The 15203-nt window shown below is 33.3% G+C and overlaps 1 protein-coding gene across 6 annotated transcripts in view; it reads right to left on the reverse strand.

The window, feature by feature from the left end:
- Positions 1-984: 984 nt before the first annotated feature.
- Positions 985-15203, reverse strand: part of ANKRD17 (ankyrin repeat domain 17) — a 164862-nt gene continuing 150643 nt past the window's right edge. For all 6 annotated transcript variants that reach the window (XM_064584566.1, XM_045881019.3, XM_045881017.3 and 3 more), the window contains 5 exons: positions 12597-12794; positions 5576-5824; positions 5018-5196; positions 4494-4658; positions 985-3777 (listed from right to left, as the gene is read on the reverse strand). In XM_064584566.1, coding sequence (XP_064440636.1) covers positions 3718-3777; positions 4494-4658; positions 5018-5196; positions 5576-5824; positions 12597-12794 — 851 coding nt within the window. In that variant the 3' untranslated portion in view covers positions 985-3717. The remainder of the gene's footprint in view (positions 3778-4493; positions 4659-5017; positions 5197-5575; positions 5825-12596; positions 12795-15203) is intronic.

The raw sequence follows: 15203 nt of genomic DNA on the forward strand, positions 1-15203 counted from the left end.
TTCCCAAATATGACCTCTGAAATGTTTGATAAAAGAACTTTTAAAAGATAAATAATTTTCATGAGCAATTGTTAAAGTGACCTCTTGGAATTAGATTTAGGTTGAATTTCTTTTTCTTTCCTACTTATTTAATGCATTGCTTTTTAAAACCAAAGTTAATGTAAAATTAGCCTTTCATCTCTATTGAAAAACATCCTCTCATCTTTATCATGGTTCTGACTTAGCATGCAAAATTGACTTTTACCTTTCAAAAGTGTGAATGCATTTAAAGATAGAAGTCTACTATGAAACCTCCTAGTCATGTATTCCAACTGTCCTATCACAAAGGAATTCTTATTTATGTCAAGCCATAGTTGCACACTTTTCATTTACCCAAAATACAAGTGATAGTATTTTTGCAATCAAGGTATGTAACATAGTAAGTCATATTAAGCACTAATGAAGCTCTCATTCTAAATTCATCACCTGGCATTAGCACCAGTTGTTAATTGAGTGTTGCGACTTGAAGCAAGCATTTATCAGTGGGATGTACACAGGTTTCTCCGCTATCTCAAAGTAGAGCTTTCCTACCAAATCTTTCATAGGCCCAAATAGTGGAAAGCAGAGTTATCCCCTCTTTCCAAAAGTTTGCATTATACTACTTGGCATTAAGGAAGTTCTGTAATGCCAGATCTGCAGGAATGAGAGTGTTGCTAAAAAGCTCAAAATGAAAAACAGATGAAATAAAACAGGGGCTCTGAAGAGCTTTTGTGATTTTGAGTTTCCCTCTTTAGTCTATCACTCTGTATAAAGTGAATAAAATAGTGTGCAAAATAATTTTTATGAAATGTGTATTTAGGTCATTTGAGTCAAGAGAAAGATGGAATAATATTTTCATGAACAAGACAGGATCTGGAAGTAAATTATCCCCCCCTCCATTTTTTCCTGAGAAAAAAATGACAGGAAGTATAGTAATTTAACAAAAAGTTAATTTTCAACTACTAATAAAATGACTTATTTTTACAGTAATAAACAGAAGGGAAAAATATCTTTCACATGAATACTACGATCAATTTTTGTGAATATGTTGATACATGTTGAAAACTCATGAAATGGGGGTTCTGTTGGCTCTGGTAAGTAAAATCATCTCTAAAATGAAATGATTGGTATAAAAAGATTACGCAATTGGGATATTAATTATTTTGCTATTTAAGGTGTGAGCTAAGCCAAATATTATTTCCAAGAGTTAAGTCACTTCTTAAAAGAATGAAAGAAAGGTGTGCCTAGGTGGCTCAGTTGGGTGTCAGGCTCAGGTCATGATCTCAGGGTTGTGAGATCAAGCCCCGCGTTGGGCTCCATGCTGGGAGTGGAGCCTGCTTAAGATTCTCTTCCTATTCCTTTGCCAACCACTCCCCCAACCCCCAGGTCGTGGGCACACTGTCTCTTTAAAAAAAAAAAAAATGAATGAAAGAAATACATTATGTAGTCTGCAATTACACATACCATATACTTTCAAAAGGGGGAAAGACCTGCATGGTCTCAAAAGATTATGGTTTTTTTTTTAATCTTTCAAATAAAAATGCACTGTTGTATATCCGAAATATAAAAAATGTGTTTGAAAAATGTTCCTAATACAGACTTCTAAAATCATGGTATTGTACTCAATAAGACGGAGCTCCAAAACTAAATATGGAGCATGCAATCTATATTCCCCAGTCCCATAGGTTTAAAGTCAAGAAAATATAGGTTATTTCTTATTAAGACACCTCCATTTTAACAAATTCAGTTTTGTGAATCAACACAACTCATGTGTTGTAATAAATACTGGGTGGTATCTATTATCTAGCAGGATTATTTTAATTATAATTAACTCAGGAAAAAAATTAAACAAGAAATTACAGGATAGTGGCAAAAGTCATATATAAAATACTCTGTTAAACAGCATTACACACCTTTCTTAGTAAAGTGCTATAATTTTATTTCAGAGGTATGTTTGCAGGATATCATTTAGCTTTTGCCCTAACTTTGGTCATATCGATCATAGGTAGCAAAACAAATTTATATATTTTAAGACCACCTCCTAAATTAAAATATATATATGTGTTGTTTATAAACTTCTAGATATGTTTGAGAAGTCTTTTTACTCTTTATTCAGGCTATCAGAGTAAAGAAATCATTTCATTTACTTCACAGCCAAGGAACCATATTAATATTGTCAACTCTGGGTGATTTATCTGAATTTGAGTTTCACTACTGTGGAATTTTTTTAATTAAAAAAAAAAAGGGCAGATTGATGCATTCATTACTTCACTTTTATGCTTCCTTTCTTTTTTATTTCAACCATATAATTTATTTTTCCATATGAGACAGGGTAGGACACATATTCTTCTTGGATATGTTATTGTTTATTGTTTCAAGTGAATGGAATAGATAAATCTCACTGAGTAGTTTAGTGTGACCCTGTATCTTATATAAACAGGTTAAATGAAGACGTTATTTTGTATTCTGTATATTCATGTATACCATAAATTGTCTTAATGACAAATGCAAAATTTCCTTTATTACTTGCCCCAAGTTAGCTGTTGATCCCTTTCACTGATAATATACAAGTGTAGAGAATAAGGAGCCTTTAAAATTGGGGGGGAAGAAAGATACTTTCCACTAAATTACTGAAAATTGGAATTTTTATGTTGACTCTTGATGACTGGAAAGCCAATGTTAAGAATCAATATATCCAATATAAAATAGTACATTGAATTATTTAATAATAAACAGTATAGTAAGAGCTTGTATATGTTGACTGGGAACCAGTGGTGGCTTTTTAAATTCTCAGAAAGACTAAACATCTTATGGTTAGAAGAACCACAGGTGATGATTAAGGTGCTCCGCTTCTCTGTAGCAGCCATTACAATAAAAATCTTTATAAGACATTATTTCACGATCAGCAAGAGAATTTTACTGTTATTAGCGGTAAAGGTGAGAAGAAAAGAATGAAGACAGAAGTGTGTATTAGTTTTAAAAGTGTGGCAAGGTAATAAAAAGACATGGAGAGGTGATAAATTTCTTCTATATGTGCCCTGCTGCAAACAAACTCAAAAAAGAGAGCAAGATGGGTATTTTAAAAGCCAACATCAGGAAACATCACTGATAATGCCCACTGTTTTACTTTATACTTAAATTACACAAGCAGAAAAGTTATGCTTATTAATAGTTTAATGTATGAAGGAAACATCCAGATTTCTGAATATGAAGGTACATATCTCACATTAATTTAAGTCTACATAAAGTAGAGCCTCTATACTGACATATTGAAATTTACTTTCTGCTTAGCCTTTTCTGTTATGTAAACAATTGTACATTTATTTGCCATTCTAAAACTTCAGGATCAAGTTTACATAATTTTGCTAAATTTCCGTGTTTGCTCAGAAGCAGTTTACAGTACTAAAACCAACCAGCCAAAGAACAGCTTCAACAGAAAGTTATGTCCAAAGGGGAAGAGGAAAAGAAAAAAAGAAAAACGATAAGAAAAATGCTAACTAAGGTAAAACGGATGTTGGTGGGGAATGGGCAGTCACAAATGTTCACAGAAAATAGGTCAGTTAGTAACTTCTTCTGCAAAAAGCCTACACACTTCAGTCAAGCACATCAGTAGAATGATTTGGGAGCATAAATTTTTTTCGGCCACTTGTGATTTCCTCTGAATGAAAAGGAATCTGCAGGCTAACAAGCTGATCCTCATCAGCCAAGCTGGTTCATATGCACACTGTTCATGTGAGGTGCCCAGGGTCCAGTCCACACCTATGAATGTAGAGCATGCATTTTATTAAGTATTACATATTTAACACATATTTGATTAAAACAAAACTCTTAAAAACTAAGGAAGTGCTCTTAATATCTATGAGCTAAAATAGCTAAATCTCATTCAATTTGCAACATACTTGGGAACAATGAAGAAAAACAATGATAAGCCACTTTTATTTGTTGTTTTCCTGCCTCTCCTCTTATTTCTCAAACAGGATCTGATTTATTGTCATTTTTTAAAAACCATTACCTGAATGCATACAGACTGATTAAAGAAAGAAAATGAGTCAAAGATATTCAGCATACACCAACATAAGCTAAAATATACTAATCACTAATCATTTCTGTGAATTTTTGGAGTTTTAATTATACACTGTTCTGACATTTATAATACGTATAATAATAAATAACCTCTAGATGGTCCTTTTCATACCACTAGTAAATTCTGATGTATAAAGTTACAACACTTTGTAATTTAAAATCTTTTACTTACCATCTGCTACCCAATGAAATATATTATGCCTTTTATAATTTTTGCTCCAATCACTACCTTTGGTACCATTTTCCATATCCTCCTGCTGTATTAAATTCCCTTCAACTTTCTCAATTACCCGTATTCACCATACTCCCTCACTACCATGATTTACCTGTATCCTATTTGTCTTGGCATCTCATAAACACTAAAGAAATGTTCCCTGAATGATCAGCCTTACCGTTTGAGGGCCATTATTTTCTGTGGAGCTTGAAACCATCTTTATTAGGGAGTTCCAAGAGGGGTCTGCAGCATGAGGGCCATTAAATATGGGTCCTCCAGCACCATCAGGAATAGGTGCTACTGGAGGAATCATTGCATTCCCATACACAGAGAAAGGCATACCCTTAAAAAAGGAGAAGAAAAAAAATTATGCACACAGTCATATCTTCAAGTCACTGCTTACTTTTCCCAATATAATCCATAGCCTTAAAAATGAAACTTCATCTTATTTTGAAAAAGTATGTTATCTAGGTAATCTAAAAATTATTTTCCATTATATGATTTCTTCTAGCATTAGACTATCTGTAAGCCTACTACAGCCAAAATATTTGGTCAAAAAACATTTCTCTAGCCAGATTTTAACCTATAATTACAAGCTGAAGCCCGTGCATTATTTCACACTTATCCACTTGGAAGTAAAATGAAGCTAATAATAAGAAAAACATTTAGAAATATGAAAGTGCTTATTTAAGTCACCATTACCCCAACTTTAGGAAAGTCCATGTATCCTGCAGGAACATGCTGATGGAATGTACCAGAAGGAGTTACAATTCCTGTACTCTCTCGCTCCATTGCTTGATGCTGTGAAAACACTCCTGGATCGGACATTGGCCTATGAATCATAGGATTTCCCATCCCAGGGTTACACCAGTCTACTTTGTCTGAGGGAAAACAAAATGGCAGAAAAAGATAGCTGGTGATCTTTAAAACCAGAAGACAGTAAAATAAAATATTTAATATATTTCTATCTAGAATTTTCTACATTGAATTGTGCATTCCTTCGGAATAATGACCTACTTTTATATATTTAACTGCAGTATTTCCATGTGTGTAGGTAGTGATATAATAGCCTAATAAAATAACTTAAACACTTTGTGTTACAAAAGAAAAAAAGCCAAGGTGAGATAAAACTGATTAGTGAAAACCAAGAGATATGAATATAGATCTTTTAAGAATGACTGTTAAATATTACTTACAATATTTTAGTTAAATGCATAAATTTAAAACTTAATTTCTGGTAGGTAGAATAGCATGTCTTACCTTGATTGCCACCAATCCCTTCAAAGGACCAGATGCCACTATGCCCTACTGATGTGGATAAATTACTCCCAATAACAGATGGAGCTGAAGTTCCAGTTTGCCTGATACGTGCAGAACGTTCAGTCCCAATAGGGACTGGAACTTTTCTGTCCTGAGAGACATTGCTGGGCTTTTCTGACCCTAAAGGTACTGATGATGGGGCAGGCGAAGGTGCACGAACTCCAGAGGATACTGACTGTGCAGGAGAATCTAGAGAAAAAATATTTTGAAATAGTATAAATGTCATCTACAGAGGGTGTAATTTTGTAAAACCAAATCTTACATTCATATGAGAATAATGCTTAAAAATTATGCATATTAAATAATTTGGTTAAGTTCTATGATTTTGCAGTCATTTTTTAATTTGATTCACAATTTTTCCATTTAGTTATGTGATAGCAGACTGTGAAGATGTCCAACTACAAAGGTAATATAACCCATTAAGCTAATTAATATTTAAATAAATGCTTGACACGGAGTAAAATAAGCACCACAACAATGAGAAGACAATGTTTAAATTAAAAAGGCTAAACAACAACAAAATAGAGGTGGGGAAAATCATGCCTGTATTGGCAATTTCCAAACAATTGAAGTGTTTCCTTGAGAACACAAGTCTCTTGGTATACTATGACGAAAACAAAGGGATTCAGGGAGCCAACAAATTTGGAAAATCTAACTTGAGAAAAAAAGTAAGTTTCTTTAAATCAGAACTTTACAGAAACTTAGTATGCTAATAAAATACCAACAGAGGGCTATGCTTCACTGCCCAACTTGTTTTATTGTATCATGTATCACATGGGTATTCCATAGAACAAGCTTTTCAAAATGACAATTTAAGCTTTACATATCAAAACAAGGCGGGTTCTTAATATTTGGGAGTATACTTTAGTGATTCAATTTCTTCATGCACTAGAGAGAGGAAAAAACAAGAACCCAAACTGTATTTCCCATTTGAAGTTTAAATATCAAGCACATTTAAATTTAAATAGGGTGTAAATGGTGGAGCCTGAAGCTTAAAAGTCAAAAGGGTCACCTGCTTATCTATAATTTACTCATAACTGCCTGACTGTATGCCCTAGAAGCCCTAGGGATAGTCACTTAATAATACTTTTCCATTTAACCATCTTTTCTCATTTAAGTTTTCTCTCTCTGTGTGTATGTGTATATTCCTCCAAAGGGATTCAGGTAGCTAATAAATTTGCAGAATCAATCAACCTATCTACACACACATACACAAAAGCATAGTGCCTCTACTTCCCAAGGTACTTTTCAGGGAATGTGAAAGACAAAGAAAAATTCAGTAATAGTATTAGTCTGAATATGCTTAAAAAAAGATTTGCCATGTATATTTTAGAACTGTATAGATTTGGAAAGTACTGCGGAGATAAATTTCATCTTACTAGTGCTTGCAGAAGTCCATTTTGGCTAAACTGATAGTACCACCTCTCTCAATGAATCGTAGTAATATTATTAACTAAAAAAAAAAGAATATGAAAGTACTTTATAAATTATAATTCATTATAAGGATACAGATTTTATTGGGGAACAAAAACATGAAACTTACGAGCTTATCTGCATAAGTAAACCAAGAGAACTGTTAGTCTCTAATGAAAAATTAAAATATATCTTCTGTGGTCATGGATCCATTAGCATTTCTTGACAGTATTACTTTTAATAAATCATAAGAAAACAGAAAAGCCATATATGTGTCTTTGAAGTAATTATACATATTTCTAAATTCACCTTAAAACTGCACTGGTATAAGAAGGAATTCTAAGATGGAGGTGTAGCAGCACAAGTTTTGATTCTTCCCAAACCTTTCCATAAAAACAAGCTACCAAGTTAGCAAAGCCAAACACCCCTGGATAACATCTATAACAAAACTAACAAAATATCCAAATGAATCAAAAGATACAGGTGAATGGGGACAAATCACCAAAAGCTGTAAGACCTCTGTGGTATCAGCATCTGTGTGGAAAGAAGCAATTCTCCAGACCTAATAACAGAATAGGAGAACAAAACAGTCAAAGGTACTCAAAGGAAAGCAAAGAGAAGGCCAATCTGAGAAGAGCGGGTAAAACTGGGAGAGTTCTGCCTATGCATGGGTAATTGCAAGGGATTTACAAAAAGGTCTGAAGCAGCTGGAGCAATAGTGACCCTTTGAACTCTCAAAAATACTGCTGAAGCCTCAATCCATGATAAAGCCTCACACTGCTAAGAAACTTCTGGGAACGGATTCCAAGTTGAGCAGGAAAGGGACAACAGATGCAAAGCAAACACAAGATCCAGTCAAGAGTGGGGCAAAAGCGGGAGTGGTGGGAGGGTAAGGATAACAAAGCCAGATTTAATAAAGTATTAAGGCCATATTTTTGCATACTTGCCTAAAAGATGAAATTCTAGAGCCTTTAAGCTAGAGAAGATAACTGATCCACTTATCCTTTCTAAAAGTTCAGGAAAACTCATTTAATTTAAAATGTAAATCAGAACAGAAATGCAGTCAAATTCCATACAAAGCTATTATATGAACTAAGAGATATGGACCCAGAATATCTTACAGATAATAAAAGCATGCCAAAAAGAAAGCTGTATTCTAATATTCCAAAGGTGTATCAGAAAGAAAGCTATACTCTAAAATTCCAATGTGAGCTAAAAGAAATGAAAGAAAAACATAGGCAAGAACAGCATAATTCAGAATTAGTAAAACTGGAAACAATGACAAAACTCAGGAAAATAGTAGAAATGAAAGAATATTCCAGAAGGTGTAAACACAAGGGATAAAGAAAGTTGTGGGTTTTGTTTTTTAAACTATGGTATTGAAAGGACACAATTACACACCTGAGAAGGATCAACCCGGAGTAAGTAATGCCAAGACAAAGTCAAAGGTGACAAGCAGGCAAGGACTGATGGATAGGTCAGACAAATGAATTCTACCTCTCCCACACTCATCCCTGGAAACCTGCCCTATTGTCAATGTTAGATCTAGTTTCTCTTTCCTTTCCCGAATCCTTCCAAAAACAAAAGCCAAGCAAAACACCCTCCATATTCTGTTTAAATGAATGGAGTAACTAGGCCTGTCTGCTGACCAGCCCCACTTAAGAGATTTGCCCTCTTCACAGATTCTGCCATCTCACTAGCCATATTTTTATCAGATGACTGTTTTCTGCTTCCTCCCTGCAAGCTTACTGGACTAATGACAGGTGTCTGACTGAAGAATGATCCATTTCAGGCTAGCAGTAATCTATGACTGACATGGCCCGACTTGAACGTAGGAGCTAAGCAAATCATATTCCTCATTCAGAAAGGTACAGTTGATAAACAAAGAAAAACTGGTTTAACTAATTACGAATTGAATCTTTGAGGACCATATACAAGATGAGATTATGAAGAAGGCTAAACGCAGAGGAGACTCACAAGACACAGACCACGAGTCTGTCATAAATCCTCTAAAGAGAGAGATAGAGGGAATAGCTGGATGGCTCTGAAGATGGCCCTGGATCAAATCCTGCATGGTTCTGCAGACAGTCCTGTATAGCTTTAAAGTCAATACCATTTTCCTTGAGATTCCTTTGGTGGGTCTATGTTCCTTGTCATGAAAAGTACTAAATTATTATAATTTCTTTTCTCATCTCTAATTATATAATTAGAGAAAAAAGCAAACAGATTACCTAAAAAGAGCTGAAAGTCTGACAAAACAAACTAAATGGTCATTAAAAAGTAACAGTATTAAGATTTATATTAAGTGGGGAAAATGCAGACTAGTTAAAAATTCAGTATTAGAAGTAAAAGTGAGATGATGATTAACATAACATAACATAATAAAATAAAATAAATTATTTGTAAAACAAAAACAACAAAAAAAGAAGTAAAAGGGAGAGTCTTGCCTAAATCAATCCTTCAATGATTACAAAACAATGACTCTAATTACAATTCCTTCTACATGTATGAGTTGTCCCTATACTTTAAGGAAGAGAGTTCCCTTCCCTTCTAAAATTTTAAATTCTTAAAAATATAAAAATTTAAAAAATTAAAAAAAAATTTTTAAATCTTAATCATTATGGACTTATGGATTCTTAGATTTTATCCAGTGTGCTGCCATTATTCACTTTGGTGGTCAGATTTTCCTGAATTTGGCCAGTGGGAGTCTCTTTAAAGCTGCTTTGTGTTTCCTGACATGTCCCAATCATTTTGAGCACTTACTCTCTGACACCGTAAGACTTTGCAAGTTCCCAATACGCCCCAGCTCTCAAATCAGCTATTTCCTCAAGAAAGCCTATTTCTTTCAGTGGACAAAAATATTTAACAGATGGATCTGGACACTGGATATGCTCACTCCTGATGAAAATTAATTGCTTCTAGGCCCTTTCAGTAGATAGAGCTGGTGGGAAAATAGCAATTTCGTATGATTTACTCCAATATACAGGTAATGAAAAATCCTGAGTTCACACTAATCCTCTAATTCTAATCCAATTCCATAGGGTTCTTCTTTGCCTTACCCCATTTCACATCTCCTCTTCTCATAGTGAGGACCATGGATTACATCATTAAAATATACTTACTTGCCCAATCCTACAATAAACCCCATAATTTTAGAATTGCTTATCCATAACATTATAAAAATCCAATGTCCTAAGTAGAACTGAAGATTTGTTTGAAATCTATTTTTCTTTAGACTGAGAGTATATAAAGTACTATGGTTTAAGAGTTTTATTGGATTTCTTCTAGTAGGTTTATGTTAATAACTTGAAACACAGGTAAGTTTATTTCCATTTATGCTCAATTTTTCCCTTCATCAAACTTGATTTTCTTTTTGAAATTTATAAACATTAACCTGGTTACAAAAGCAAAACTATTATTTTTACTCAGACAAGTGCTACTTCTTCCCCCATTCCCTTACACTCTGTGTCTCAAAGTCTGATGAGGAATAAGAACACAGTGTCAGAGAAACTCTCCACAGACTACTTATTAATTACAAAGAGAAAAATGATAATTTGAAGTACAGAAACCTGGCATACATGATCATAAGCAAATGATCAAAGTTAATAGCACCAATAATGGTACAACCTAACATATTATGCAATATCATGTACTGAAAGAAGGATACAACATTGACTATATAGTAATATTCCTGTCAAAAACAAATAACCTAAATTTAATCATGAAGAAACATCAGAAAAACAAAATTAAGGGGAATTTTACCAAACCTGTAATCTTCCAAAGACCTTCTTTGAAAGACAAAGAAGGGTGAAAGAACAGTTCCAGATTATTTGACACTAAAAAGACATAGAACTGAATGCAATTTGTGATCCTGATTTGAATCTTGGATGAGAGGAAATAATGAATGTGTTATTGGGACACTTGGTGAAATGCGAATATGGGCTATTAGATAATACTGTCCAATGTAAAATTTGCTGAATTTGCTAACTCTAACATAGCTGTGGAAGAGAATGTTCTTGTTTTTAAGAAATACTATCATTTAGAGTATTCAGGGGGAAATAGCTTGATATCCACAACTAACTCTAAAATGGTACAGGAAAAAAATTCTATACATCCACACACCCAGAAATACACGGTAGGGGGAGAGAGGGATGAATCTGATAAAAATATACAAAGGTTCTTTGTACTATTATGTTTAAAATTATTATTTTTTAAGTTAGACTTGAGAGACATAATCTAATGTAATACGTTTACCTTCAGTGATTCATGGTTCAAAGAGGAAAAACATCTATAAAAAATGTTTCAGGACAACTGGGGATATCTGAATAGGGACTGCATATCACATGATACTACTAAATTAATATTAATACATTAGCTATTTGATAATGGTATTGTGGCTGTGTAAGAAAATCCTTATTTTTAAGATGCACACCAAAGTTTTTAGGTCTTAAGTATTATATCTGACTCTTACTTTTAAATGGTTCAACAATAAAAAAAGCAAAGAGATAAAATAGAGCAAAATGTTTAAAAAATTGGTAATTTTAAGGAATTACCAATTCAAAGGAATACGGATGCTTCTTATTCTTTCAACTTCTCTGTAAGTCTGAAAATTAATGAAACTTTTGAAACAAAAAGTTGTTGGAATGCATCAATGAAAATTTTAATGACTTCAATGACATTCTGTATCAGTTAGCAATGTAGTAGAAAACCTAACCTATATTGGTTGCATTGTTACAAAAAGCACAATGTTTTTCAACAAAAACAAAAATCAAGTGAACATAAAACCAAACCACAAAAAAAAAAACAAAATCAAAAAACAATGAAAAGCCCACACACTGAACTTATAGGGCAAAACAACCTATCATACTTTGTGAATTTCATCCAAAAATTTCTGAGTTTATTTCCTAAATAAATATTAATATCTAAAGTAATAAACATTAGTATCAGTAAGTATGTTTTTATTGTGCTTAAAAACATTCTCTGCTTCCGAGAATCCATTCTATTTTAAAGATTAACTATCAAAAAATTTCAGGTTAACATTTTACAATGAGCAGTCATGTTGCAATTTTAACTCCTTTTCTCCCAATTCCTATTTTTTCATGAACATGAAAATAAAAAACTATCCTTATTTGTATATATAAATAGGTGAATATGAATCACCTATATGTAGTATCTTAAGGAATCTGTTTTTTCCTATGATGGTTTAATTTCAGCTCAACATACACAGAAGACACTAAGCCAGATCTGTTATATATTTAGGGATAAAAATTAATTTTAAGAGGAGTAAGAAAAAGCTAAGCAGGTAAAATCACTCAAAAATTATGATGTATTTCAGACTTTTTTTAAAATTTTTATTTCAGACTTTTTAATCATTTGCTATTTACAAAAATGTTTGCCCTCTGTTCCCATTTCATTAGTCTTGATATATTCAAGACTTGTGCGTAGCTCTTAAATCATCTTTTACTTTGTCTTTTCCACTTAAAAACCTTTTGTTTTTAAGGAAACATATACAAACTCTTCTTATGGAATTACAATGTATAATACTCACCATTTGATGCTGATGAACATGGAGTCAACAAACTAAGTGGGGAAAAATGTTGTCTGTTAAAGTTAGCAGCTGTGGGTGCTCCTCCAAGGGGTGCCCCAGGTCCATACATTTGACCTCCTGAAAGGTTTGAGGCAAAGTTTCCCAAATGTGTAGAAGAAGGTGTTACAGAACCATATGGCGAGTCCATATTGACAATACCTATAATTAGAAGATAATTTATAATTGTTACCTATAGAAAAAAATTTTAAAAAACCCTAAAATTCCAAGAGGTCCCTAATACCCCCAAATATTTTAGATGGCTAAAAAATTTCTCCTTGCTTATTCTTCCAGTCTATTGACTAGTCATTTCCCCCTCTATAAATATAACTATAAAAAAAGAACAATTATCAAGGAAAATTATTTTTATATTTAATTTTAATCTGATATTTTAATTAGTTATTATAGAATACATGTAGATTTCATATCAACACTGGAATTTAAATAGGCTTAATGGCCAAAGAATTACATAAAAAATATATCTTTAAAAAAACTCAGGGGGGTGCGCCTGGGTGGCTCAGTTGGTTAAGCGACTGCCTTCGGCTCAGGTCATGATCCTGGAATCCCAGGATCGAGTCCCGCATCGGGCTCCCTGCTCGGCAGGGAGTCTGCTTCTCCCTCTGACCCTCCTCCCTCTCATGCTCTCTGTCTCTCATTCTCAATCTCAAAATAAATAAATAAATAAAATCTTTAAAAAAAAAAAAAAAACTCAGGGGGAAGGAAGGAATGATTAGGCAAAGCACAATTTTTAAGACACTGCAAGTACTCTGTATGATACTATACTGGTAGATGCATGTCATTGGATATTTGTTCAAACCCACAGAATGTACAACACCGAGAGTAAACACTAATGTAAACTATAGACTCTGGATGATAATGATACATTAATGTAGGTTCATCAGTTCTAACAAATGTACCACTCTTGGTGGGGAATGTTGATAATGGAAGAGGCTATGCCTGTTAGGGGAAGGAGGTATTTGGGAAATCTCTGTACTTTTCTCTCAACCTCCTCTGTACTTTTCTGTGAACCTAAATGTGCTATTAAAAAAATAAAGTCTTAAAAACAACTAGAGGGAAAAAAACATGGCTATACTTATATGATAAACATATCTGATGATCAGCACATTAACTAAGTGGCCATTCTTTGCAATAGCTAATAGTGAAACAATCTTCATTGAATGCCTCCTGATGTAATGCAGTGTGAGGTTCAAAACATCACCCATCTGATGTTTCTGCCAAAAGTGTTTGACCTGAATGTAATCACAGACTTAGGAAATAGATGAATCTAATCTAAAATGTGGGACATTCTCCAGAACAACTGGACTCTTCAAAGGATTTAATGTCAAGAAAAACAAAGGAAGGTAGTGAGATATTTTAGCCTGGGGGAGACCTCAGAGACATAAAAGCCAAAGCAATGTGTACAACCTGACTGAATCTTGAATCAGAAAAAAAAAGGAACATACAGACATAATGGATATATCTGGGATGATGGTACTGAATATTGGGTGGTATTGCTGAATTAATGTTAATTTTCTTGAGTGTAGTAATAGTGATGGAGCTGTAAAGGCAAATATGCCTGTTCTGTTTACATGAATCAAGTAGTATTCCCCTCCAAAGGGCTCTACAATTAAACTTCAATGCTAATTTTGGCTCTAATCAACTGTACACCCCCCAAACCTCACCTCTCTTATAGAGCTGGCCTTTTATCTATACCTTTCCACAAAATAAGAATTTACTTCTTTTTTCCTCTAAATCTTAATTTTAGTCTTTCTCAACACAGTACCTAGATTTCCTGAAAAGTGAAGTATTTTCAATAAATTTCAACTATCATAAAAATGAAATATAAAAACATTTCCAGTGCATTAGCATATAATGTTCTTTTAAAATTGTATTCATTCTAAGAGAAATTATGTTATTTTGAACACATAAATATTTCAATCAGCCCCCAGCAAAGAAATATTTACTGACCATGTTCATTACATTGTATTCACATGTCATAGAAATAGGCAAAAATAATACCCAGTCCACATTAAATTTAGAAATTTTTAGTCCCAGAATGTCACCTCTTCAATAACACAGGTTGGCAACCTTTCTGCAAAAGGCTGAACAGCAGTATTTCCAGGCTATCATTACAGCATGAAAGTAGCTGTAACACAATATGTAAATGACTGGGCATGGCTGTGTCCCAATAAAACTTTATTTACGAACACTGAACTTTTAATTTCCTATTTTTTTGTGTCACGTATTATTATTTAAAAAAATTTTTTAAGTCATTAAAAAATCTTACACTATTATTGAATCTCAATTTTAAAAAGCTACAAATGTAAAAACAGGCAGCAGGCCATATTTGGCCCATGGGCGATAGTTTGTCTATCTCTGGCATGGCTTATCTTTAATTACTTGAAATGTTCGTACTAAAACACATAGCTCTAGATGCAACTTGGTATCCTGGATTGGACACTACAACAGAAAAAGAACATCACTGGGAAAACTGGTGAAATCTAAATAAAGTCTGTAGTCTAGTTAATTATACTGTACCAGTATTAATTTCCTAGTTTTAATAAATATTTA

The sequence above is a fragment of the Mirounga angustirostris genome, unplaced genomic scaffold (genome assembly GCF_029215605.1).
Source record: "Mirounga angustirostris isolate CCGP_5_RB_7025 unplaced genomic scaffold, mMirAng1.0.hap1 SCAF_2, whole genome shotgun sequence".
NCBI lineage: Eukaryota > Metazoa > Chordata > Mammalia > Carnivora > Phocidae > Mirounga > Mirounga angustirostris.